Source organism: Hippocampus guttulatus, chromosome 5 (genome assembly GCF_054856545.1).
Source record: "Hippocampus guttulatus isolate MCC_2025c chromosome 5, RoL_Hgut_1.0, whole genome shotgun sequence".
Lineage (NCBI taxonomy): Eukaryota > Metazoa > Chordata > Actinopteri > Syngnathiformes > Syngnathidae > Hippocampus > Hippocampus guttulatus.
This window is the reverse complement of record NC_141265.1, coordinates 12467047-12494506: the sequence shown is the minus strand read 5'-3', so window position 1 is coordinate 12494506 and position 27460 is coordinate 12467047. Positions and strand designations below refer to the sequence as shown.

General features: G+C 40.8%; 1 protein-coding gene across 4 annotated transcripts in view; it reads right to left on the bottom strand.

The window, feature by feature from the left end:
- The window catches only part of grid2 (glutamate receptor, ionotropic, delta 2), a 377460-nt gene that overhangs the window by 139582 nt on the left and 210418 nt on the right, over positions 1-27460 (bottom strand). For all 4 annotated transcript variants that reach the window (XR_015100984.1, XR_015100985.1, XR_015100986.1 and 1 more), the window contains exons 4-5: positions 22919-23124; positions 3789-3842 (exon numbers count right to left, since the gene is read on the bottom strand). Coding sequence is in view for 1 of the 4 variants with exons in the window: in XM_086111957.1 (XP_085968083.1) it covers positions 3789-3842; positions 22919-23124 (260 nt within the window). In the remaining 3 variants the exon portion in view is untranslated. The remainder of the gene's footprint in view (positions 1-3788; positions 3843-22918; positions 23125-27460) is intronic.

The following is a 27460-nucleotide window of genomic DNA, read 5'->3' as shown; positions in this document are numbered from 1 at the left end:
CAGGTTTTTATCACTTATGTTGTCGCTAATGTCATTTTCTTCTCTATTTTGGAACGAATATAGCACTTCCGCAAAGAGGGGAGGATTTATCAAGCCAACTGCAAACGGGCGAAGCGACGAATTAAACAATTCAACTTAAACAATGTTGTTGAAGTTGATCATCACGTCTGCTGTGTCACGCGATTTCTGCAAGCCTAGTTTAAGGCGAAAAGCTGCAGCACTGGGATTTAATGTATGCATGCAATATTGTGATATGCCCGTTGGTTCAAGTAACTTTTTAAACTGAGGGAAATGATTTGCCCCACTCTGACATAGTAATTACATTCCTCCCCAAAACTGTTCAAAAGAATGTGAATCAACACTGAAAGAACAGAACTGTTCAAAGACACCACAGAGATTTGTTTGTGCAGAGGCACATTGTTTCCAATTGCTATGAAAGTGATTGGTCACCTCACTATAATTAGTCTTTAGAGTATAAGAGTTTTTTTTCTTATTTCAATTGGAGTATTTTGTGAAACTATGTATTTGAATTCAAACAAAGTTTACCGTACGTACTGAACCAAGCGTGGCTCCCTTTCGGCTTTTTAATTCCGATCATTGTTGCGTTCATCACAAGAGAGTGAATGCGTCATTTTCACCCTTCAAATCTTCATTTTGGATTCATCAGACCAATATTCTATTTTGTGCAGCGTGGCAGAGTACACAATAATCCTACTCATATATTTTGTGAGACTTATGTACTGTAAACACAGATGCAATGTGCAACATCATGGCGCGACATGACAGTCTACTGGAATGGTAATCGTTGTTAAAGACGCCATCTTCACAAAACTGAAGCGCATCTTGAACTCTTTCAGGGACAGCTTATCATGTTATCAGGTTACAAGGTGCATGAAAGGGGCAACATTGCAAAGAGAAGCCCGTTAAAACAAATTGTGAGTCTCTAGACTTTAAATCGTCTGTTTACAAAACTTTTTAGGCCCAACTGTTTTGGTGAATTATGTTAAAATATTTAAACGACAATATGGAGTGAAAACATGTTGGTCTCACGCCAAATGTTAATCGTTGTTGAGGACATCGTAGACAAAACTTGAGCTAAATGAAAATGGACTACTCTGAATCCCCCAAAATAACCTTGGATGTCCAAATATAGACATCCTTCTCAAGATGAACGCCGCTGAAGTCTCGGGGACTCCAAACTTTTAGCCACCTGAGGGACTGCTTAAATCGGTGCCGCCGTTTTGGTTCGCGGTCGAGTTCAGTTGCGCACAATGTTTGATTCTTGTGAATGTGTCTCCCGCGTGACCCATAGAACCTTTGAGCTGAAGTATGTAATTACAGTTATTACCGGTTTTATTCCTCGTGGAAATTTGGGAGAAACGTTTATTTGTCTCGAGTGGATTTGAGTGAACTAATTGGAGGATGGCATTGATCTGAGGCGCGACCATTGTTCGGCGAAAAATGGTCCGCACTCGTCTTTGAATAATGTGCACAAACACATGCACTCCTTTTTCCATCAAAGGCACGCATGTTTCATAAATTATAAACAAAACTCTTAAGGAAATGCATTAACATAAAATTATAGATAAAGTTAAAATGTAATCATGTGTGTGTAATCATGACCAACGGTCACATTAAATTATGAACAGGAAGAAAGAACCAGCTGAATTCTAACTGTGAAATCACTTTCAGCCCCACCTCGCCCCACAAAAAAAAAGTTTACTAGTATGATTAAGATCGTGACTTAGTGGACTTCTTGTGCGATCATTTCTCTCCTCGCAGTTAATAATATTTAAGTTACCGCCCTAATTTTTGATTAGAAAACGTATTCTCATCTAAAAGGATTCCACAGAGGTCACATTTTGTCTGCTTAACAGCCCGATTTTTTTTCCCATTTAAATTCTGATAAACCATTTACATCCAAGAGAAGACAAATTCCTAGTCAGCCACCACCCCCTCCCATTTAGCTGCAAAGTGAGCTAACAAACTTTTTTCTAGATTGCACCAATAAAATCCAAGACAGATTTTTAATTTCTTCCAAGGAGAGAAGAAATTGTATACTTTGTATACATTGGATGCACAGAGTAGCTGGTAATAAACAAGAACTTTTATAGATAATTATTTTGGGGTATTTTGACAAAGTTGTACAGTACTCGATTTGGAACAAGGCGCACAAAAATAACTTTGGGCAATGAACCACATGAGGTTTCACCAAGTCGTAAGACATTATCTGATCACATAACACATAAGAGCCTGCTCTGGTACATTCCCATTATAGTTCGAAGTTGGACACAAAAATGAAGTATTATGCGTATGGTAGAATAAATAAGAATTTAACTCACTGCCATGTCTTCTCTCACTAGCCAGGCATGGATAATGCGGTAATTAATTGTCCTCCTACCTTACTCGAATGAAGGTCAGAGTGTTACTTAAGTCCAGTGTCTAAGCGGCTTAATTTACTCCGCTCGCATTATGGAAGTAATGCCCAAAACCAGCCGCCCGCGCCCTGCCGATAATAGCGAAGGGTTGAGAGATAGCAGATCCTCCCTCGGGCAATTAAGCTCATCTCCCACTTCATGCTCGTTAAAAATTCACGGCACAGCGTTTGTTTTTAATGTCAACTGCGTACCATGTCTCCTCTCCGGTTGTAAATCACACCTAGTCCCACAAATGCTCACAAAACACACGTGCTTGTTCTTATGCGCTTGTGCAAACGGGTGCTCGACAAAATTTGCGCCAGTACACTTTTTGTAAAAAACATGCTCGTGAGGACTGTTTCTGCAAATTTTGCTACGCTATACGGCATCGTTTTTCTTTGTGTCCTCCTTGTTGTCCAATGTCTTGTCTATTGTCCGGCAGTAAATCACATGTGTTATGTCTCGTTTGACCTATCATGGACGTACTCGTGTGTTGAAAATGGTGCCTAAAACACAGTCTGCTTGCTTGAACAGAATGATGTTGGAAGAAGATTTTATGGGCAACGACGTATACTTTCAATGTATAATTTTCATTACTATGCCCAATTAAAAGCATATTCTGTATTGCCGGTCCTAACTCTGATATTATATTGAATATGACTTCTGACAAATTCATGATATGCTTTGGACAGCGACGATATGCTAAATTAATGTTTGTAACTGGCGCCAAGACTGAGTTGTTGGTTGCCATGACAACGAAAATACAATTTATTTTAGGCTTGTTGTTTTGCAAAAGTATTTTATATTTCTATGTGAACTTTCATATTTGTTTTTTCTTTAAATCCTCTGAATATATTATTTGGAATATTTGTTAAGAATCACTTCCGGGTCATGTGCCGTGGATAGCGAGGAATTAGAGAGAAAGTTGGAGAAGACAACTGGAGAGAAAGAGACAGAGACAGAGCTACGATACCGTGTGGTCTACGTGATTTAATTTGATCCACTTTCGGTTTACCAAGGTGCACACGGTATGCCATTTTGTGTTTATTTATTTAATGTCCTCTTCAAGATCTTGTAATTTTGATTGTTGTTTGAAATGTGTTTTAGTTTTCACGGTATTCCACGATTAAACGTTTTGGACATCAGTACGAGGCGTCATCCTTGACCGGGGTAGATACAATGTTCATTCATGTCCATGTAAAAATGTATCTCTTGATTCCCCCAAAAAATGTCTTGGAACTTATGACTAAAAATTCAGACAGACAATGGAGTGTTGGAACACTAAAATGATACCATTAAATTTGAGAAAAAAATCAGGACTGGGAGCTATACTCACAAATGAATCTATTTGTTATCTCTTCAACAACTCACCTCGTTTATGAGGATCCAGTGACAGTCAAAGGCCACCAAGTTGGTCTCGACGACCTGCAACACGACAAAAGACAACATTTACCATTAAAACAAATGTATTCTGGGAAATGATGCCTCTGAAGCTGCACACATCTTCAGTTCACCATTGCGTAGTGGTGGGAATTAACGACAGATACTGTCAATTTCTTATTTTTGCAAGGCTTGTAAGTGCAAATGGATGATCGCAAATCACTTTTGTATACACAAGTGTCTGTACTTCCACTTCTGTACTGAGTGTGAGTCTTGCATCAGTTCAGTGAGCATCAAAGGTGCTTCGGTGACACTTGCACTAAAGGAAGGCGCGATTTCTCCTGATCAGTGGAAACCTTTAATTACAGTTCCTGTTCATATTTACTTGTATTGTAATGGTGTGCCCCGTGTGCCATTAGCCTCCCACACTCAGCATATCCTCTCGTTTATCATTCGCTACAATTGCTTTGTCGCCTGTATATCATAAAACACTTTTTTAGGCCGTAAACAAAAAGCAACAGCTGTAGAGGGTGACGGCGTGTGGCTAATAGCGCTTTAATCTCCCACAGCGTATCCATAAAACTTCATCATCGTAACAGTGACGGCCGCCATAAAGAATTCTGTCCGCGGATGGAAAGAACGAGACTGGACAGAGAGTGATGACTCACAATTAAATGCGAGATCTTCATCTTAATTTTTCTTTATGGGCCATGCAGTATGTTTCCACTCATTCACCAGTAGACGATAAAATGTGATTTTGAAGACGACTGCACTCATATCTGGTGCTTTCGTGCCACGATAAACAGCTTTGATGTTGATTTCTGCGCTTGCGAAAATGGTTATTATGTTGAAGAATATATGCAGGATGTAGTAAAACACGGATCCTGTATGTGCTGCTGTGTTTGTTGATGTGTGGGTGTGCGCCAGTGCAAGTGTTTCCAGTTTATTCCATTACAACCTCCCAGTGGCAGGCGCCTGGGCAGATGTTTGCAGCTAATGAGAGAAAGGACACACTCTTATAACACCACCCATGACTCCTCCGGGGCTGAAGCTCTTCAGTTATAGATACAAATGTGTGCCATCGCTACACAAGCAAAGATGTTACATTCCTGCTGAGCTCCCAGTACACAATCATTTTCATATTCCATATTCACACAGTACAAGGGGCACCTCTACTTACAAAGTTAGTAAGTAGAGACGAGTTTTGCATGTAAATGCCCTAATCCATTCCAAGCCCCCCCCCCAATTCAGACATAAATGTTTTCTGAAGCCTAAAAATGCATCAAATATGTAAAAAAAAAAAATATTACAATTAGATTACTGCACAATAAATGAGAGTTGTGCATAATGTAAAAAAATAAAGAATAAAGAATAAAAATTATGGTCATTTAACTTTTAACTGCGTCCTCTTTAGTCCATGTTCTCTCTCAGAAGTGTTTTTTGTAAAGAACTGATCCAAGCACATTCGTAAGTAGAGGTACGGCATATGTGGCAAGCACACGGCAGCTAGCCAGTCAGCATCTCGATTGCAATGCTAACACGGTGGTCTAAATCTTTACTCAAGGCTCTTTCTTATCAAACAGCTCAAACACAGAAGATGCCCTTATTCCGACAGCCTGTCCAGCATTTATGCTGCCGGTGGCCCAACATCACCTGCAACAGGCTGCAGCTCACCCTCATGGGGACAAACAAAAAACATTTCCTCCATTTTGTGAGTAACACACAATGGTTATTAATTTACATCCTGTAGACTTTGCATCCGGCATCATGTAAAACGACAGTAAATGAGCTATCCCTAGAGCTTGCTTCACATGGCGTTATGAAAGCACAAGTGATTTAACGTCTTTCAGGGTTCTGTGATAGGTGGTCCAGCGTGTACCGTGCCTCTCACCCAACGTCCGCTAGCACAGGTTCCAGCTCACCTGCGACGCTAATGAGGACAAGCAGTACAGAAAACGAATGGATGGCTGTGTCTCACTATTTTCATGAGGGATAGGGACAGATCACGCCATGAATGGAGGAAAACAACAAATACCCCCCCCATCTAATTTTTGTTTCCAATAGTACTAGTTTAGGCTGTAAATATACTGCAGCAAAACTACGATCACTCAACTGTATTTATAGAGCACTTTCAAACAGCCATCGCTGCATACAAAGTGCTGTACATGGAGCAATTACCATATACAACAAATAGTAAAGCAAATCGGTAACAAAGACGGTAGAAAGCACCGAACAGCAAAACCAAGAACAAATCTAAGTCATGCTGAGTCAAATGCCAAAGAATAGAAGTGAGTTTATTTATCACACTTTAATATATTTTCTAAATCATCTTTCGTTACCCTTCAAAACAAACGGCTTATATGTATGTTTTAATTGAGAAAAAAAAATGCACCGGGAGTATTTGCATGCACATGTAGCAAAGAGTGTCTGTAACTTTCACTAACAAGGTAGTCTAAATTTAGCTCTGACCTGACATTCGAAGATGTGATTCTCACAGTCAAGATTTAACACCAACATATTCCTGTGACACGATTAAAAAGTTTTCAGGGCATTGATGCTATCTTGAAGCACAAAAATTGCCAATAGCTGAGGTTTTTTTTCCACTCAATAGCTAATTGATGGGCTTTCGACAGAAAATAACGCAAATACGTCAATTTGCGAATAAACGAGGGTTCTCTGCATATAACCAGAATTCTTCAAGCTTTACATCCCATCTAAGTAGCGCAACCTCTGGTATGTCTGTGCGCCATAGAGGAGTCGTCATCAGCACCATCTTGGAAAAACTGTGAAACTTTTCCAATCTTGCCCGTGTCCAACTGAAAAAAAATAAATTAAAAAAATAACAGGTCCTACTTCTTTCCAGACGAGCCCATCTCGCCGCCACCCATTCATAATACGCACTGCTGTAGCACGGCTTATTTGCATATGGATGAAATAGGTAGCCATGGCAGAATTACTTTCGATAAATTCCCCGGTGCATTTGATATCCCTCATCCTCTGCTGGAGGAGGAGGAGGATAACAAGAAGGCATGCAGGGGATGACGATGGACTTCAGAGGGAAGATGGACGCAACAGGGCTTGGACCGCAGAGGATACGCAACGAGCAGCACATCCTCGGCGACAGCAACTGCGAGACCCGAGGCCTCGGGGCCAAATAGACATCATGAAAGAGGAAGAAGTTGAGATTTTTCAGTGGGAGCACCACCAGTGTATTGTTCCCAGTACATGCTGCTCTGCTGGCGGGAGTTGCATCCAAGCTGTAAACACACCAGACATCTTTGATTCGGCTGTGGAGAGGAGGAGGAAGAACGAGCTGTTTTCCGTTCCAGATAATCTCAACGACTCCCACTCACGGGGCAACTTGACCGACTGCAGAGCACTTCGGCTGACGGCCTGGATCAGTCTTGCAGTCTAGAGAAGTCAAACGATCTTTCGAAATGCTTGGTTGTCGATGAAATGTATTCCAATACACAACCGTTTGAAAACATGAGGCTGGATTTAAACCATTCGGTTTAAGTCACACATTTCCAGTCCAGTGGTCTGAAAAAGGTGGAATTTGCCTTGCCCCTTTTGCGCTGCCTACGAAACGCCAACATTTTTGCAATCATTATGTGTCGACGGCGGGGGTAAGAAGTCCACCAATCAAGTTTTCACCTTCTGCGGTCAGTACAGAGGCCCGTTTGCCACTGCCTGTAAAAGTTGACGTTCGTCTGGTCCGTGTGTGTAAAGACGACTCTGGCGTGGACTGAGGGTATCAATTCCAGGCGGCAAGTGTCTAGCTTTGGAGATACTTTCAGAAGCCCCCTTTGACATTGCTTTGCTTTGACATTGCGAAATCAAAGAATCTGAAGGAAGTCGACCTGGATATTTAGACATGAGAAATACCCTTCACGCCACTTGTAAAAAGCTCTTTTTTTTTTGTATGGAAGTAAGTGGCAAGTAAGGGGGAGGAAGTTCGACTTGTGAGTTGTATCACAGCTGTAACAAGTGCAAAGTGGCGGCAGCAATTTTCTGCTATCGAAGGCACTGTGAGATCAGGAGATTCTTGTCCACTGCCTCTTTCTTGTGTCGCTGTTTGTATAAAAGGATAGAACGGGGGTGACTAAATCAACCCCAAAATCTTCAGCACTGGCACAGAATGGTGGTGCAAATTCCAGCTGTCAATTTTCCACCCTAAGACGTGCAAGTAGTATCCCGAGTCCCTTTCCCAATTCCTGTAAAAATCGAATTTTTCCACAATGTCGCGGTGACACTGTTCTGTATAAGCAGCGCTGACATGGAATGGAGGTGTAAAGTTGAGTTGTACTACAGTAGCCCCATTTGCCTTGCCCCGAGCCGACATTTACCTACCGTATTTTTTATTTTTTTGCTCCAGATTGCTATTCTATATAAAAGCATAGCAACTGCACTGACGAAGAAGCTTGAATCGACAATATATCGGTAACCATCTCCATAGCTGCTGCCGGGTGACCTCTTCTAATGTATTATAGTGAAGTGGCATCATATGATTTCTTGCCCCAAGTCAATGACAGTAAACAAAAAAAAACCCACATACATGAAGTCTTTCAGGGACAGCGGTGGACAGCTTGTCATGTTATCAGGTTACAGGGTGCATGAAAGGGTTAGTCATCATCGTCTGAAGCTTTTATGTATGCTAGCGGAGTAAAACAAGCAAATGCCGTGTAGACGGCAGTGGCTGCTTTAGAAGGAAGACTGGTCATGGCTATTAAATAATGTAGTGCAAATTGAAAATGAGATTAAGTGTAATTTAATGCTACGCTCTATTTGTGATCAAATATTGCAATCAGCCCGCAGGCCAAGCCCTCCAACATCTGCATATCAATGCTTCCCACTTACGCCCACAAACACAAGCGGAGAAGCACGCACAGCTAAAATGTAGGATGCATTCTTCGACATCCAACTCATGCAAGCACCCTCACTGTTGATCAACCTCCGATTCGGTTGACCCTCGAAAGCAAATTTCCCATTGAGATCCATTATTCTTAAAATAATCTCCAGATTCCAATTTGCCGGCATCATGAAACCCAGATCAAGCTCTACCTCTTCATCACGAGTGGCATGCATATTGCTGGTGTCGGGTACACACCTTATCATACATAAATTAAGATTTGTTAAAAAAAAATCGGTACTATTGGTCAGTTAACACATGTGGGTGTTATTTTTTTTGTTTTTTATGTTTCTAATTATTGAGAAATCTAAAGTGTGGAAAATTCTTGCTCTTGCTCGATGATGCAATGTGAATGGTTGAACAAACATTGTGTTTTTAGGGTCTCGTGAAAAGTGGTACATTGTGTTTTTGTGGTCTCGTGAAAAGTGACATTCCGGCCCGAAACTAATCACCAGAAGCTAGCTAATGAAGCATGAACTTAATTTGAACGTCCCTTAACTTTTGAATTCACTTGTCCAACTGTTGATTGTATCAGTAATTTTGCACAATTTGCTGTTCTCTAAAAAGGAGCTGAATGGCAAAACTCCAATTTTTAATTTCTGCCTTTCTGTCCTCTTGGATTTTCTGTTGCATGCTAACGAATGTCAGTATGTGACACTTGGTGGCCACTTCCACTCAAAGAACACTCCCCCCCCCCCCCCACCCAATTGTTGGGTGTTATCTTGGTCTCATGATGTCAAAACGTGAACACGCATGATGACGAGGACAATTTCAATTCCAATTATAATTGGACAAGGAAATGTACCGGTCGATTCATGGATGGCATACCTGAGTGTAGTTTCACTGAATTAGATCTTTATCATGCAAGTTGATTTGATTTTTACAGTTAAGAATGGTTGTGAAGAATGTTCAACTGCATATATACTTAAAAAATGGTCGCAATAATGAAAACAAATCTGGCAGAGATTGTTTTTAGACTTTAAGCGATGCATCACAATGGTTCAACAACACATTTGAGTCATTGCAATGCAAGGCACTACACTGATGGACTATTAATGATGCCATAAGCAAACAAACGTGTTCATTAATGGAGCTATTTTATTGTTTCGATGCAACACAAATACTAATTATGTTCAACTGCATGGATGGGAAGATAACATGCATTTGTCAGGATATAGGCGACATTACACGCTGCCGCCTGCTGTCAGAAATATTCAAACACAAACGATGATATGGTGGTGTGAATTCATTGTTTATCGGAGGCACACTGTGCATCGCTTTCACAATTCATTTCACTATTTAAGAGAGTTCCCAGCTGCTATAATAACATGTTTGAGATGTGCTTTCATCGAACCACCTCAAGGATCAGGGAATATGGCGCAGTTACGGTTTCACATTTATTTTTTTGTCTCGATTGATTCAATGAGCTGGCCCTGTCTCACGCTAGTCGTCAGGCCTGATGGAGTTCTGTACACAGCTGGGCCAATGGCGAGTTTGAGTTGCGTTACCATGACAACGAGGGACAGCGCCTTGGCTACTCATTGAAAGTCGATCTTAGTCTTCGGAAAAAAGTGAGCGCTTAACAAGATACTTAATATATTTCAACTTGTGAAGGCAGCGGTTCATACACGACACTGTGGGATGAATTCAATCAAGGATCACATGGCGCTAACCGGTAGAAATGGAGCAAACACACTCAGATGATGAAATGTTTCAGTAACTGCGATGCCAAGCAGAAAGTGTCTTGCCAAACTTATTTCAATGAGGTATCGTGCAGAGAAATTTCCCACCTGAATGCAAATGACTGCATGCGATGCACGGACACGATTTTGCTATTAAGAAGCTAAATGCTGACCTGTGCAAAACTTCACGCAGCTCTGCGTAGCTTTTGTATTTGACGCCATCGAAGGCGTTTCGCACATGGGGAGAATGTCATGTTTGTGCACGAAAGCACCTCCGCCTGACAGTGTAGTTTGTTGTAAGTGGCTCTGGATCTTCACCCAGTCTAGCCAGTCACATGATGTGCTGAGGAACTGTGTGGGGGTGGGGGGGGGGGGGGGGGTTAATGTAAATTAGAACCATTGTTACATAACAGTAGGAAGTAAATGTATAATGGCTCATTCACAGACACATTTCCAGGAAAAAAAAAGTGACATGGCTGTTTAATTTCAAACTTGATGGGAAGGCGGGCACTCCAGAGACCCAACTATTTGTATACAACCCTGAGAAAATCTTTTTTCCGAAATATCCATCCATCCATCTATTTTCCATTCAATCCTGTTGTCAAAAGGGGACATCATCAAAAGAGGCCGAGGCACTCTCGTCTCGGCGGGGGGAAAAAAACCCCAAACCTAAACCAAAAAAAGGAGCCTTTCAGGGATAAAATATCAAGCATAGTAATGTCCTACATTATCATCAAAATGCTCTGAAGTGAGTTGAACTAATGGAGTATGATGACCAGATACAGTATAAAAAAAATCCCTCAATGTGCACACAAAAGCTTTCCCTCCCATAAAGAGCTCTAATAATAATATTGTGACCAAAAAGGGATTCTGCAGTTTTTTTGACCACATGCATACCAACGAAGGCCCTTGTGTAGGATATTTTCGTCTCGCATCTGAGTCCTTTTAAAAATACAGATTCCTGCAGCTCTCCCATTGATAAATAGATGTACCCGTAATAAAGACGACTTCTCTAACCTAAAAGTAAAATCCAAACAGGAAGGCTTAGATTCAAATCCAGAACATCCTGACTCGACAGAACATTTGGACTTGACAAATTGTCATGCACAGAGAACATTGATTATACTCGGGCCTACTCATATTCACTATTTTGCGGAAGGCACTGTGTATTTAAGCCCCAGCGAGAGGAGAGCAAATGACTTCTAAGGCCTTCATTTCCAGTTCAGTGCATTTTGTGCAGGGAACAGTGAGATTTTGTGTAATTAAGTCTTTTGCTTCAAAGCAATGGAGCGTACCAGGACACACGTCGGAGGGGTGTCAAAGGCCCGTGTGCTTCCTTCCTTGTAGCTAACGACTTGAAATCGCTGCCATTATGGTCGCTTTAATTAATCTGATCCAGAGGTGGCCACGCGACAATAATCGACTGGTGTGTGTGCGTGAGTCGGTGTGTGTGTGTGTGTGTGTGTATGCGAGAGTTGTCACAATCGACGAAAGCCACCAAACGTTCGGTTGATGGGCTCTTGCTGTCCAGTGGAACTCACGCACTGTTGACATTATTGATTGTTATTGTTGTTTTATACTTTCAGCAGACATTTCTATACGCTTGTCGATTCAGAAAAAGGTCGATGTGTCTAGGTGCTGCTGTGGCAAAGGGTAAAACGGCCAACATGTATGGAGCCCTTATACATTTGTGCGTGTGTGTGTGTTAGCACGTGCATGTACATAGGCTCTTTGGTTGAATTTCTGATTGTGCCGTGGATTCAAGCGAGTGGAAAATCCACTGAGCGAGGGTTGAAAGCAAACAGGCGCAGACAGACACGGACGCACACAAACAATAAATATGACAAGATGCAACCTGACATTTAGAAATTAACAATCAATGGCTGGACAAATACATGGAAGTGTCTTGATCGGCCGTGAGTAACCATAACAACGGGCGGACTGCATGACAAAGGCAACAATATTTATTAGGTTATTTCGGATGCACAGATTAATGGTCACGAATGCAGTTAGCTTCTGTTGAACAAGCGCATATTTGATTGCTTTGTGAAGTTGTAAAATTGGCATATTTGGGTTTGGCCACGTGTCGGCTGAATTCCTATTCATTGAAACGTGTAAATAAAAGTGCACGTGCTTCATCATTTTGCGGCAAGCATGTCCGCTAATAATGTCAAAACACTTGACTCTAACACTTGAATTTCACATCCAGTACTTTGACGCTCCAAAGCAACTCACTCCTGTTTACTCCTATATTCATTTACAAAACAATAACAAAGCTCCTGACATTTTATGTAAAACTCACCAACTCAGGAAACCAAAATTAAGTTATGACAAAAAACAATCTCAGTCTGACAAATTGAAGAATAGTGTTTGTGGGTCTGCCTACATACAGTCAACACTATGCAGCCATTTTTTTTTTTTTTGGAGAGAGCATGGCTGTCAGATTGCTCAACAATGCGTGCTGTCACTACCCCAAAAGCTTTGCAAACTTTCTTTTTCTTTTTTTTTTTGTTGTTGTTGTTGTTGTTGTGTGTGTGCTTGACTTGTTCACAAAAGAAAAGCTTCTGTTAAAAAAATGGATAACTGCGACGTGACAGAAAAGGTCTGCAGTGAATAGCAGGCACAGTAAAACGTGTCATGTGGCTTGAGTAGGCCTGTAAACACTGGACTGTGACTCAAATCGCATCACTGATGCCTTGTTTGACAATCACGGCCAGCAATTCCTTCCTGGGGCCCAAATTTATGAATGAATGAATGCATAAATAAATAAATAAATAGTTGTGTTCAGAATAATCATGTTTTTAAAAGAGAGTACAGCAATGAGGAATGCCATCCACTCGTTCTGGGCTGGAATAGAAATCCACAGGTGCTCCAAATTGGATGACCCCATGATACACGTCTTAATTCAGTCAATCCACGTTAACTGAAGTCCACTTCTGAGACTTTCTCCATGCTTTAGTGCTGGCTTTTGACAAATGGCGAACTTCATGACTCGACTGCTGTGTTAGCATAGATTAGCGATTGGCCTCTGCGACTGACAGATAAAAATGTCGGTTATGTTGAACTTGACATTCATGACCGTTTACGTAATTTTGTTCTGTGTCGCATCGGAGTTAGTGAATGCGTTCAAATGGGCCCATTTTAAGGTTTGAATGTAAATGACGGGATCAACGTACAGAGGTAATTGAATTTATTTGGAAGGCATTGGTCGTTGCTATTCGCTGAGAAACTCACTCTCTGGCACTTTTTGAGCTCCTTCTGAAATGCTCCAATATGCCACAAGATACCGGCAAAGCCTTGTGTAAATAACGATTGGTGACAAGTATGTTGAAGTGATACATCTCAACTGAAAGACAAGCTTTGTCTGTCACTGAGGCTCCAAGTTTAGTCTGGGTTGTTCGTGGTAGTTGGAGAGTCTTTCACTGCATGTGCATGTACATGCACACCTCTGGTGGATTTTCTTTCTAAATCTAATTATCTGTAAACATAAACAAAGTTGGTTGCTACTTCTCACATGTAGTATGACGTTTTGCTCTGTACTTCCATTTGAAAGCAATGTTTCTACCGTCTGTGTAAAGTTACTTTTTAGTTCGAAAATTAATTGGATTTCCTCATATAGTGGAGGGAGGGAAGCGCAAAATTAAAGACGGATGAGGTCATTTGCAAATAGTCACAATGAATTGCTAAATTACCACAATGTATGCTATAGAACAATTTGAAAAAGCTAAACCTTTACATAATATGACACAAACACTTTTTGCCTGATTTTTTTTAACTCCTGAGTTTCAAAGCGCGGCCACACGAAGATTGAACAAAACAGTCTGTGAAATTGTTATTTATGATCTGTTAAACATGAGTTTGGTTTCACGTCGACACCTGAGGGAAAGAACACCATGCCTGAGAAATATGTCATCAATATTCAACTGTTGTCAAATGTTACTCAAGAGGCTGCTAATGATCACATTTTAACGAGCATTCAACATAAGATATTACTGTAACGTGAAACAAAACTAACCTCCAAAACAGTCCGAAGAGCATTTACTTTTAAGTTTAATGTAAGATGAGTCTTGTCAAACCACACTGCTTTTGATATACTGACTACAACGGAACATAAACTAATGATGAAGAACATCGATGACATCCATTCAGAACAATAAACAACCAGGAAATAGTTTGCCCCAAGAGATGATGACCCACTTTTGGGCCCCGGCTCACAGTTTAGAAAACTGCCATCAACCCAGAATTGCACGAGTAAAATTTCACAGTCACTACTCTCTCTTCATCCATCCCAGAGCATGGTCCAGCAATTCCAAGCAAAGGAGTTTACTCATCTTGATGCGATATCCGATTGACTTCATACGAGCCCAAGCAACACACAATCATTTTTCCATTACGGCCTTTTTATTGCCCGGCCATAAAACGTCTTTACAACGAGCGTGGCGGGCAGAAAACGGAAAAGACTCGACACCGGCACAAGGCGGTGGGAGTACACAGTCGCATCAAAGGGATTTAACCTGCGGCCAAGTGATGATAGTGGATGATAAGGAGAGATACCACCTGTGGCAATGTCATGAAGAAAATGACCCTAAAGGTTAGCTGGATGTGTGTGGGAGGCAGTTGGCTAGACAGATGAAGATCGATGGAACATCAGGAAAAACAATCATGGACGAACACACAAGGTCAGCTATTGTGTACGTGCTTACGCATTTGTGTATGTTACACGTGCGCGGTTGCAGTGGTTTCGGGTAGTATCACCTTCTCTTCCAGGGTTTGGCTTATCTTTGGCAGAGTGAACAAATTACTGCAGTCACCATGCAGTCTATCCATCAGTAACCGTGGCGACGAGCGCTATATGAAGCCTTCAGCTATAGGTCAACTGTCTGTGACATTGCGCACAGCTTCATCTTCACCGGTGTCAATCAAATGCCGAAGAGGGTCGGTACCCAAGTGGTACTCGGGGTTTCTTACAAAGTCTGAAAAATCCTGGCTATGCTGTGAATACGGGTTGCTGCACGCTTGAAACAAGAATCCTTTGAAGACAGAATAGAGACCCGAGCTTTTACGGATCACAGTTGACAAGGACCCCATAGTGGAGCTCTGGTGTTGCCTCGAACAGTGACATTTATTTACTCAATTTCGAATGGGCCTTTTCAGCAATATTACCGATAATATCATAATTCACTTAGTGTGACAAAAAGACAATTACCAAAAAAAAAAAAATTGCAGATGAGAAAAGAGGCAGACTGGCTTCAACAAATACGGTAAGAAGCAAAATGCAAATGCATACATTAATGGGTGACCATATGTCAGAATCGACTTCAAGGCTTTATGACCTTCAATCCCATGCAGGAATATTGTTTACAACATACGTTACCACTTGATTTCATCCGAAAGCCTATTTGTGTGTTAATGCTGCTGTTTTGGTCAGCAATGGGGTTAGCATGTAAATTGCAGCCAGGGGGCATGTCATTATTCATTTACTCAACTTGTTTTGTCATAATATTAAACAACGTTAGGTATATGTAACAAATCCCGTTAAGTGAAACTGCATTTTAGAACAAAAAGTATACCATACCCATGCAGGAAACTCGTTTACAAGTTGTAAGTCTGGACACTTACGTCAAAGATTGTTTTTGTGCTTTGGACGATGCCCTCAGCAAAAAATTGGGGACCGGCTTCTAATATTCGAGGTAGTATGATGAAAAGCAATACAAGTCACACTCGCTGAAAGAAAAAAAAAAACACATTGCCGTAGATCACCACAGTGCATCCCGTCAAGGATTCTGCAGTGTTTGTTTAAGTTGAATTCTTCAATCAAGATTGAGCAGTGAGTAAAAGCAGAGATAGAAAGGCTCAAATGAGGGTCACAGTAGGAAGGGTTGACGTCAGAGTGAATTAGCGGCGAGCAGACTAAGCAGCTGCAGTTGGTGCAGAGGAGCATCTGTTTGGCTCGTCAATTACAAATGTGATCAGTCCTCCTGGGGTCGGCGCATATGCCACATGCTGCCGCCTTACAGGTACCGCCGGAGCTTGATGCATGGACCGTGGAACATTTTAGAGCATGAGGTGGCTAACTCGATCAGCATCAAGAGCCAAACATGCCATGCTCAGCATGTTGACAAACGGAGCTCTACAGAAAAATACCTCGTGGCAACTTATCGCTGCTTGGTAGGGGTGTAACAGAAATGAAAAATCATTTTTCGATTCATACCCCCGTTTTTAAGGTTTGATTCACATGAAATGTTTTCAGGGAACAAAATGCAGAACAAATTGGTTTTGGGTTCACAGGACCAGATTTAGCAGGTTGCACATCTGACTTAGAGTATAAGGGTCTTGCCTTCAGTTTTGCATGCTCTATTCCGGCTTCCGCCCAAATTCTGAAAATTCTGAATTGTTCAGTTGTGCAGCCCTGTGCTATCCTGTCCTATTCTATTTGCTTCTCAGAAAAAAGCAGCATTGCCATCCCAGTCCAAAAAAACACCGAAATAAGACTAGACTCCTATGCGAAGTTACAGTTTTAAAATACTTTGAGGTGTTATTTTTTTTTTCTTTTCTCTTCTCTTTTTATGAGCCCTCTCAAACTTCTGTCCATCTCCATTTTCAATAAATATAATAATATCAAGCATGTTAGTACTCGCTAGTGTTCGAAAGCCCAGATCATGGTTGTGCACCACTTTTTGCTCCTCCCCAACGCCTACACTTATCTGGCTTAGACCCTTCCCAAGTTGCCATCAGCTGGATCATGTGCTAATAGTGTGCAGCGAAGTTAACCTACTAGCGCTAATCCACCCAAATTTATAACTGCCTTTGCCTATAATTAAAAGCATAAATGCTCAGAAAACCTACACTAGCTAAAAAAACGGTCTAAGTTGTGGTGCAGGTGATATAATGCGATTTTGTGGTTTTGATCAAGGATATTCATCGTCCTATTTCATTCATGAATATGCCAACACCATGGGACAATCCCTCAAAATCAAAACAGTGTCTGTGCTTAAGGAGGAAATGAATATGCCTGAAGTCTGACAATCAATGACATCAGCGCATGTGGTTTGTGAGCGAGATGTTATCCACCCTTGTTTTCTTCCATCTCAGCCGCAGTCATGAACAAACAAATTAAATACAAACAAAAATATATCAACACACCCCTACGCATAACATGGTCTCCATTCAACATGAAATCCAATTTCCAGCCATGAAAAGAGAAACATGCTTCAGTGACACACGAGGACTTGAGCACATGCAAATGAATCATAAATAACTTATGAAAGACGGCATGCATGCTACAAAATCATCAGTGAGGCAAAAGATGAGATTGCAACCCATCTGACCTTAAACACAGATTATTATCTCCCGCCTTCTCAATTATCCCATCGTGTCTTCCATCTATTTCCCGCCGGGCCCCATGGAATGAAGCTACTCTGACGCTGAGAACTTGACCCTATTACACTATCGACAGTTACCAGGAGATAACATGACAGTCTGCAAGTAGACTGCCATTCGGATGCAAACACCTCCTAGAGGCTGTAAGTGACTTAATGTTATGTAGAACATCCAGGGCATACTTTTAGGAAGAAAGATCTCAGAGTGGAAAACGGTAATTGTTCAAACATTTAAAAAAAAAAAAACATTTTGATGGCCAAAAAAAACAAACAAAAAAAAAAAGGCTTAAAAGGCAAAATATGTACGATGAGCTCATATACAGTGGTACCTCTACTTGTGAAATTAAACGGTTCTGGAAGAAATTTCGGAACAAAAAAAATATTGTAGAGACGCAGTTTCCATGTAAATGGCGTAATTCGTTCCAAGCCCCCCCAAAATTCTGACATACCTGTAAGTGTTTCCGAAAGCATAAAAATGCATCAAAATATCTAACAAATACATGTTACAATTAGATTATTGCCCAATAAATGGGTTTTGCATAATGTAAAAAAAAAAACAAAGAATAGAGTAAAGAATAAAAATGATGGTCTTTTAACTGCGTCATTTTTTTGCCCTCTTTAGTTCATATTTTCTCTCAGAAGTGGTTTTGCCTGTAAAGAACTGATCAAGGGATGTTTGCTTTTGTCAGCTTTGAACAATCCTTCGAAAATGTCCAAGGCAAACATCAGAATAGTGAGCAATTGTCGGACTGGTGAACACTTTTTTTGGGTGATTCACATTTACGTAAAACTATCGGAACACCTCATGGCCCGAGGGGTGAATGATGAGGACGCCGCATCAACACACATCTCTCTATCTACACACATGGACTCGTTCGGTAGAGGTCCCTCTGAGGCAATGGGATGCCAAGTTGATGGTCGGGGACAGCCAATGGCAGAGCAGCTATGTTGCGTTCAGGAAACTCGGAACTGCGAGTAGCAGCCCATACTGTATTTTCACCTTTCATATCTTGACACTTCTTTCGTAACAAGAGACAATATTTTCCTGTTGTGACGTTTCATAATTTGAAAATTTCGTATGAAGAGACATTCGTGTGTAGAGGTACCACTGTAATGTCAATACATTTCAACACGATGTGATGGAACTTTGAAAACAAGCATTTTTATTTCTTACACCTTCTACATATACACTCATCTTCAGGGAAAATAACACCCTAAAAAAATGGTGCTAAATAATCTCCCCCCACTTTTTTTCTTTCTCTCTAATTAACAAATTCATAGATGCCATTGCCCTAGTTGTATATTACATTTAGCGTTTTTGGCCAACCCTCCCGCACCCCCAAAAAAAAGAAAAAAAAAAAGAATGCCATGCATGTATCCAAGCGATGTATTATTCAACGTGCCTCACACAGTCTTTTTCTTCATGTTTAATGTGCGCCGTGTATCATCTGCGGAATGGTTCTTCAAGTAAAAAAAAAAAAAATGAAAAGAAAATAAATAAATAAATAAATACAATCGTCACTTGAAGAGGAAGTTGTCCTGGAATGGCATTGTTGTTAGTAAATATTTTAACGCCTTGATATCAAATGGCAACATTTATATCTTTCCCACTTCTTTGCATATGGAATTTGACATGCGAGTTTACGTGCGGAGGCGAAAGGAGTAAATATCAAGGCCATGTCAAAATTGTTTCTTCTCATTTTCTACCTTACTGGAAATCGTTACGATTGGTGTGGGTCCACATCATTTATTGATCAGCCCTGCTGTGATCAAACAGCAGCTTCTACAAACGTATCACAGAAACGCAAGTGATATTATGAGAGATTTTTATGCAAGTAGGGCAATAAGTGGCATCTCAATTCATAGGTGCTATTGACGACGCGGGCTTTCCAGAATGAAGTGCTGATCCGCTGAAATGCCGTTGCGAACCTTAACTACAGCCTGCGGTCTTTCTCGGTGTTGTTGATCAAAATGCTTTTGCTTTGCGTCGGACAGTTTGGAGTTGCATTTACGGATGTTGCGCCGGACTGTGTTTGGTTTTCTGAAGTATTCCTGAGTCGGATGTGTGTCAGAGCTAAATGCTCAAATGCTCTTTTTTTTTTAACCAACTGTATCCAAATTGTGTCTGAAATAGTGGCGTCCATGTCAATTCCTCTCATTGGTGTAGAGACAGACACATGTCTATATTTTTTTACTGAGTCAAGATACAAGTAACTTTTATCATAGCGATACACTTGGGGGAAAAATGTCACTCACTTTCTAGAACAAGTACATACATAAAGTGATTGATCGGCCTTTAGAAGCTTTGATTGGATTCACAGATGACGCACGTTTTCACGAATATGGATGGATAATTATCAGGCGCCTGATCGATCGGCGCTTCCCTAATATTTTGAATGAAGATAATAATTTAAAGCCACCATCGTGACGGACACCCACCCCCGCAATTGATGAATGGAGTGGAGTACATACACAATCCTGGCTGCCTAATCTTAGCTCTGCAAGTAGGACTCAAGACACAGTGGGCAATACTCAAGCAGTACCACATCATTTTTAACACGTCTTTCTGTATTTACATTTGACCGATTCGCTTTTCTGAAGCGTTTATTGGATCTTTTGAATCACACGGGCAAAATGACGGCAAACCCCTGTTATTGCCCTCCAAATTGTTTGGGTAATTTAATCGAACATGCCAGTCTCTTGGCGCGGGGCAAATTGGCAAGGTGGGGGCCTTCAAATTCTGCAAATAATGAATCAGGTGGCTCATGTTGATCTCTCACTGTTTAGTTGCCTTTCCTACTCCGCTTCCTTGTCTATTGTAGTCATTTGTGCAGACGGCCTTCAGTTGCCATCTCATGTATTTGCATCGGCGAATGAAGGCATATCTAAGCGACAAATGAGCTCACAAAACACAAACGCGTCATTTGTCCGTGTGTGTGTGTGTGTGTGTGTATGTGTGTGTGTGTGTGTGTGTGTGTGTTCCTGCCCTTGAAAAGGTTTAATTTTTGCAAGCCAGGAGAGACAAAATCAATCAAATCAAATTGAATATTGATCGATTGGATCATTTTTGCCTCACTCAAATTATCCTCAAATGAGGGTAGTTCGAGCGTGGGTTTTTTTTTCTCCCCCTCTCCCTCCCTTGTTTCTTTCTGACTTTCGGGTTGAGTGAACGCTGGCGCGTTTTGGCTGCCGCTGCTCAACCCGTATTGTTTTGTGTTTTTTGTTATTGTAAAGTGTCCTTGGGTGTCTTGAAAGGCGCTTATAAATAAAATCTATTATTATTATTATTATTATTACGATCTCCTGACACTTTATCAACAGAAAAAATCCCTCCACCGGTATGTCAGATACGTAAATGCTTGTAGTGTCAACTTTTGCAAAAAAAGGCACTCAAATGGAGACTTGCATGTCCCTATTCATTAAATACTGAGTGTGTGTCTACAAAAATGCAAAAAAAAAAAAGAAGAAAACTTCACCCCCACGCATGGTGAGATGGCATTTTGCACAAGATTTGCACTGGGCACAAAAATAGGGCACGCAGTGGTAATTACGGTCATATAGAACATATTTGCCACGACAGACACACGTTTCACTCCTGTCCACATCAGATCTCCATCCAAATTACACTGTGACTGGTCAGAGAGAGGTCACTTTTAATTAAACCGAGATGAAGATTTGTCACGTGGGATTAACGCTTCAAATTATGAATTCATAACTAACACGCACGTCCGCTGCTTTCACCCATGACTTCCATATCATTTCTGTATGGGAGAAAATGGAAATCCTAGCTTGTTGTTGCATGTGGGTAGGCAATATTCAAGGTTTAATATAATTAATGAACCAATTATTTAATGCAATTAATGGATTTGGAAAAGGACTACAGAGAATAGGAACTCATAGAAAGTTGGTAGCACTTATCGGCCTTGTTGTATGTCATGTATACTATTTTGATCAATGACTACTTAATTAGAAGTGCAGATGTGACAGATGTGGTTGGCACGTGTGCCTCACACTCCAGAGGTTCCGTTTTCAAATCTTGGCTCTGACTTCATTGAACAGTCTAGAAACGTGGATTTTAGATTCACGAAAGACTCATATTGTCCATAAGTGTGAATGTGAATGTACAAGGCTCTTACTTTATGCGTGGTCTGTACTAACCGGCGACCTTTGCAGTCTAGACCAAATATTATGTGAAACAAAATTCTAAATATTGTTATTTGTGTTTTCAATTTAACTCTTCAGACATCTGCCAACCAGGTTATTACATTTATCCGTATCATTAGTAGTGCTCATCATCATCATCATAATAGCAGCTACCATGCTAATGAAATGCTTTTCATACATATTTATATACTATTCTTAAGACGACAGGATGTACCAAAACTTCCCCAGTGTGTTCTTATTGGCTTACCATCTGTCAAAAATACTAATCGTGAGTCATGTTCGTTGGGACAAATTACATATGTCAAGAATAACAGCGTGTGTTCTTCATCTACTGGCAATGTACCATATATGCTAACATAATGAGCAATTAATTATGTCATTCATGTGTGAGCTCAGCCAGCCAAGATGGACCAGAAGAGGGAACGCATTCAACACGTTAATGGCCAGTGCAGGATGTTCGGAAACTCACTGTGCGGTTATATTTATATGAAGGAACTTGTTTCCATAAAGAATACATGAGGTTAATGGGTATAGTTACTGTACTTGAGTCGATTTTTTTCAGGTATCTGCACCAAAACAAATGGTGTGTTGAAATGATTCCATTTTTATTTTGTCAAAAAATATATATATCTGGAACAGTGTGATTTTATATAGTGCAACCACTTGACAAAAATACGACTAAACTTTTTTTTTTCAGTGCGTCTACCTGAACAATAACTGACTTTTTAGATTTACCGAGGCTTTTAAAAACAGATGAGAGGTTCAGGAAAGGGATGGATGGATCTCAGTAAGGTTTACTCCTCACTTTGTCAAAAGAAGCTTGTTTCTTTTTCCAATACTGTGTCTGGTGATGATGAAGTATGAAAAAAAAAAAGCCAAGATAAATTCAACTTGTTTGACGTCTTGATTGATCAAGTGAATGAGGTCTTGGGGACTTATAAGGTGGGGGGAAAAAAAGCAGGAAGCGAGCAAGAGGAATTGATTTACCTCAGAGATAAATGCCTTGGCAGTAGCTGGGCTCATGAATAGTACGGCTCTGCGTAGAGTGTCCCTGTAGCGGTGCAGCTCCTCCACCCGCATGGTCCTGAACAGGCTGGTGATCATCATGTTGACATTGGACTCCACCTTTTGGAGGGACACGTCCATTCCCTGGTGGGAAGCGCGGTCCAGGAAGTCCTCGATACCGCGGATATCTGGAGAAAGAAGAGATGTTCAACGGCCTGGGACCTTCACAGCCGATGTCTGTACATGCGTGGAAGCGGGATTCAGACTTCTAGACTCAAATCCGAAACCTCTTGACAGAGAGGCTGTGAGGCAGAGGCACCGACTACTCCAATACGCTGGCACCAAATTAAAAAATATTTGAAAATACAGTAGTACCTCTACTTACGAAATTAATTGGTTCTGGAAGAAATTTCTGAACTAGAAAATGTTGTAAGTAGAGGCGCATTTTCCATGTAAATGCCCTAATCCGTTCCAAACCCCCCGCCCCAAAATTCAGACATAAATGTTTTCGAAAGCATAAAAATACATTAAAATACGTAACAAATACATGTTATAATTGGAATATTGCACAATAAATTAGTGTTGTGCATAATGTAAAAAACAAAGAATAGAGTAAAAAATAAAAATGGCCAATTTACCCTCAAGTCGATCAGGTGAGTTTTTGGGAGTTGTGGCGATATTTTCAAAGAGAAGAAATTGCACAGAACAAACATGGCAGCTTCTGTCCCACTTCCACTAAACTTTAACCACCTCCTGGTGAACGTACAATTTCTAAGTTACTTAATTGGGTGAAATGAAAATTAAACCTGTATAATGAAGCAGATGCTAATTTGCCATGTCTCAGGACACAGACACATGTACCGACCTGCTCTGGTACATTTCTCATCACCTCTTCACAGAGTCGGAACGGCATTTGACGATCATTTTACAGGGCATTGTGACAAATGGTTATCTCACATAATTGCTGTAGAACAGACTCTGTGAATGTCTTTCTTCATGGGTGCTTTACTGACAGCGATATGCCGCTTTCACTGCTTGTTCCTCACATTTGATCAGGCTTTTGCTTCTACATCATCACCGTTATCCATCTGTAGTCGCATGAAGAAAAAAAAAAAGAAATCCAGACGTGTGAAGTAGATGATCTCGATGCTCAAGGGTAACTTTTTGTCAACTGTTGTAATAAGGTCTATTTGGATTACCAGATTTTTGCTCTTCGAGGGTCACATTGGATTTTTTTAGAAGCATTCTTAAGAACTAGGATACACGAAAATCTCCACCAAGCAATGGAAATGTCTTTCATTTTGTATTCTGATCTCACGATACGTGTCATTTCTCGATAATCCTGTAAAATTGTCCTATGAATGCATCCACACTTTGCTTCAAGTTCCGAGACCAATCAATCTAGTTAATTGCATAGCTATGACTCTGGCAATGTCATGTTTCCATATCGAATACATCATTAAGTCACTGATTTACGTATGATACACACAAACCAATATGTACACACACACACACACACACACACACAGATATCATTAGCGAGGGATATCAACCAAAGTGTCTTAATTAGGATTACCTTGACCTGCATGTACCTCATTAAGTGTTGAGGCAGTCAAGCGGTGAACAAACTGACACTTGTATCCTTATTTTGTTACCATACAAATGACTCAATGGTTTGGATAATTACTTTTTTTTTTTTCAACTATGAACAACGTCTTGACCTACTTATAGGTCCTAAGACTTTTTTTTTTGTGTGAGAGCGTTTCACTCCAATTTTTTGTCCATTAAAATCATATTTTGGCATTGTAACTTGTTACTCAGAAAAACGGGTTCTAAGTTTTGTTCCTAAACATACAGTATAATTTACATTAAATAAAGAAATGCATCATTTAATTGCTTCTTTTTTTTCTTTCTTTCAAGGCCCGTTTTGCAGTGCAATTGTGTACTCTTTGCTGACCGCGTCACGGAGGAAGTGACAAAACGTGCAGACTCGTGCGTACTTACTTGCGTGGAAGGTGAGTGTTTCTCAGGGGAAGACTAAACTCGATTCGCAGTTTACATTCCACTCATTTATCGTGATTGATGCCAAGCTTAGGTCAATTTATGTTGTCTAATCACGATCGCCGCGATTAGCTGGCAGCCACTTCCGGGTGTACCCTGCTTCCTGCCCAAAGCCAGCTGGGACAGGCTCCAGCTTTCCTTCAACCATAATACAATACAATACAATACAATACATGCTGATTTATATAGCGCTTTCACAACAGCGACAGCTGTAACAAAGCGCTTCACAAAACATTTAACATAAAGTAAAATAATAAACACAACACATAACATAAAACATATGACGCTAAGTGGAAGAGAAAATGAATGGATGGGTGACCCCCATTACATTTTATGCCTCCGTGACATTGGTATAATTCTGCGGTGGCCTCAAAAAAAGAAAAAAAAAGAAAAACAAAGCCAACGAAAACACACTTTATGATTGTGGGCGCTAAAATAGGTTAAAAAAATAAATACACTGATGGTGATATAGTTGCTGAAATGAAACAAAGCGATTTCAACAGTGTCCTCGGTCATCCTTGCTGTGGCCTGACAAACTCTTTTTCGTGTGCTGAATGCGTGCCTGAATGCAGCCTTTTATATAATCGCCGCCACCCTGTCATGTTCAGCTGTTGGACATCTTTGTCTTTCTCTGGGCCTACACTTCTGGCTGTCCTTCCACCTTCACATCTACGCCCAACAATGAGAGCTTCTTAAATTATGGAATGAGCCTCAAAAAGTTGGCCGAAAAGAAAAAAAAAGAAGCTACCTCGACCATTATAGGTTTTTCCACTATGAAGTCCAAGTCTGTCATTGAAAATCTGTGATCAGATAATGTCTTGGTGAAGCAGCATGTGACTCATGACCCAAGGTTTTTTTTAAGCACAATCTTTCCCAAATTAAAATGTAATAACGTTTTATTTTATACTCTGCTACTACTGAAATGCCTTGAACTGAGAAAAAAAAATCTTTCAGCCATGAACAGATAGGTTCCCAAAAATACACAAATCAATGAATGGATGTTCGTGATCATGTGGTGGCTCAAGTTTCGCAAAGCTTATCCTGAATTTCGTCTGTATGCACTGCACAACCCCTCCTTTACCTAATAAAACGGAACAAAGATAATTCTTCAAGTCTTTTTAATTCCCTTTTTTCTTTTTTTTATTCACTCGGTATTTCCTTAAAGTAAAGGGTCTCCAAAGGGAAGTTAAATACACTCTGTAAGAAGAGCTTTGCGCCTTCAAAGCGTTTATCACCCATGCCCATTATCCTGAAATCTTCTACAGACTTGTCGATCCGTTGTAATTCCCAAAAACTCTCACGTGCATAAAGCGCTCAGTCGTAGTTGATATTGATGTTCTGAAGCCTAAAGCTATTCACACACCACAATTGCAATCACATCAGTATCCACTTCAAGCCCACAATGTCGATTTGCTGGAAAACAAACCAATAAATTGGATTGGATTATAACGCATCTCATTGAAGGTTTGACGATGCATTTTACGATAGCTTCTTAATTGAGCTGGCCACACTTTAATCTGATGACAAGAAAACAAACTAGAGTGAGGAAAGATTACTTGCATCTATTTAATATCCAAGGCTGAAGTATGGACATGCACCGCTTTTCTGTTTGGTTGCACGTAACGCAACATCCATCCATCCATCCATTTTCCGATCCGCTTATCCTCACAAGGGTGGCGGGGGTCCTGGAGCCTATCCCAGCCGTCTCCGGGCAGTAGGCGGGGGACACCCTGAACCGGTTGCCAGCCAATCGCAGGGCACACACAGACGGACAACCATCCACGCTCACACTCGCAACGAGGGACAAATTAGAGTATTCCATTGATCTGCCATGCATGTTTTTGGAATGTGGGAGGAAACCGGAGTGCCCGCAGAGAACCCACTCAGGCCCGGGGAGAACATGCAAACTCCACACAGGGTGGCCGGAGCTGGAATTGAACCCGGTACCTCTGCACTGTGAGGTCGACGCGTTAACTACTGGACCACTGAGCCGCCCCCGTAACGCGATGTCCAGCTGAAATTGTTTGTATTTGCGTGTTTGGGGCTTAATTTTATTTATTTATTTACATCATTCTAAACTCTAGTTTCACTTCATTTGAATTTATATTACCTCATGCAGGCAAAATGTGTATTTTTTTTCTTTTTTTAATAATAATAATAATAATAGCACTGGTCCTTTATCTGAATAAATAAGCAGGGGACCATCCAGTCATGTTCTGCTCCGCCTTGTTTTTGTTTCAGCACCAGCTGGAGTGTTGGGTGTGACCCTTCAGCTGTGCACCCGTGTCGCATCACGCAGTCAAGCTTCAGTGTATTTAAGGACTGTTTGTCAGATTATTGACCTCGTTGCTGCTCTTGCTCAAGTGTTGCTTTTTGAGACCTCTCGATCTCATCAGTCGTTCTTGTTCTATTTCCACATTTTCTAAGTATCGTCATTGTTTTGTCACTGATCCTGCTCTCGTG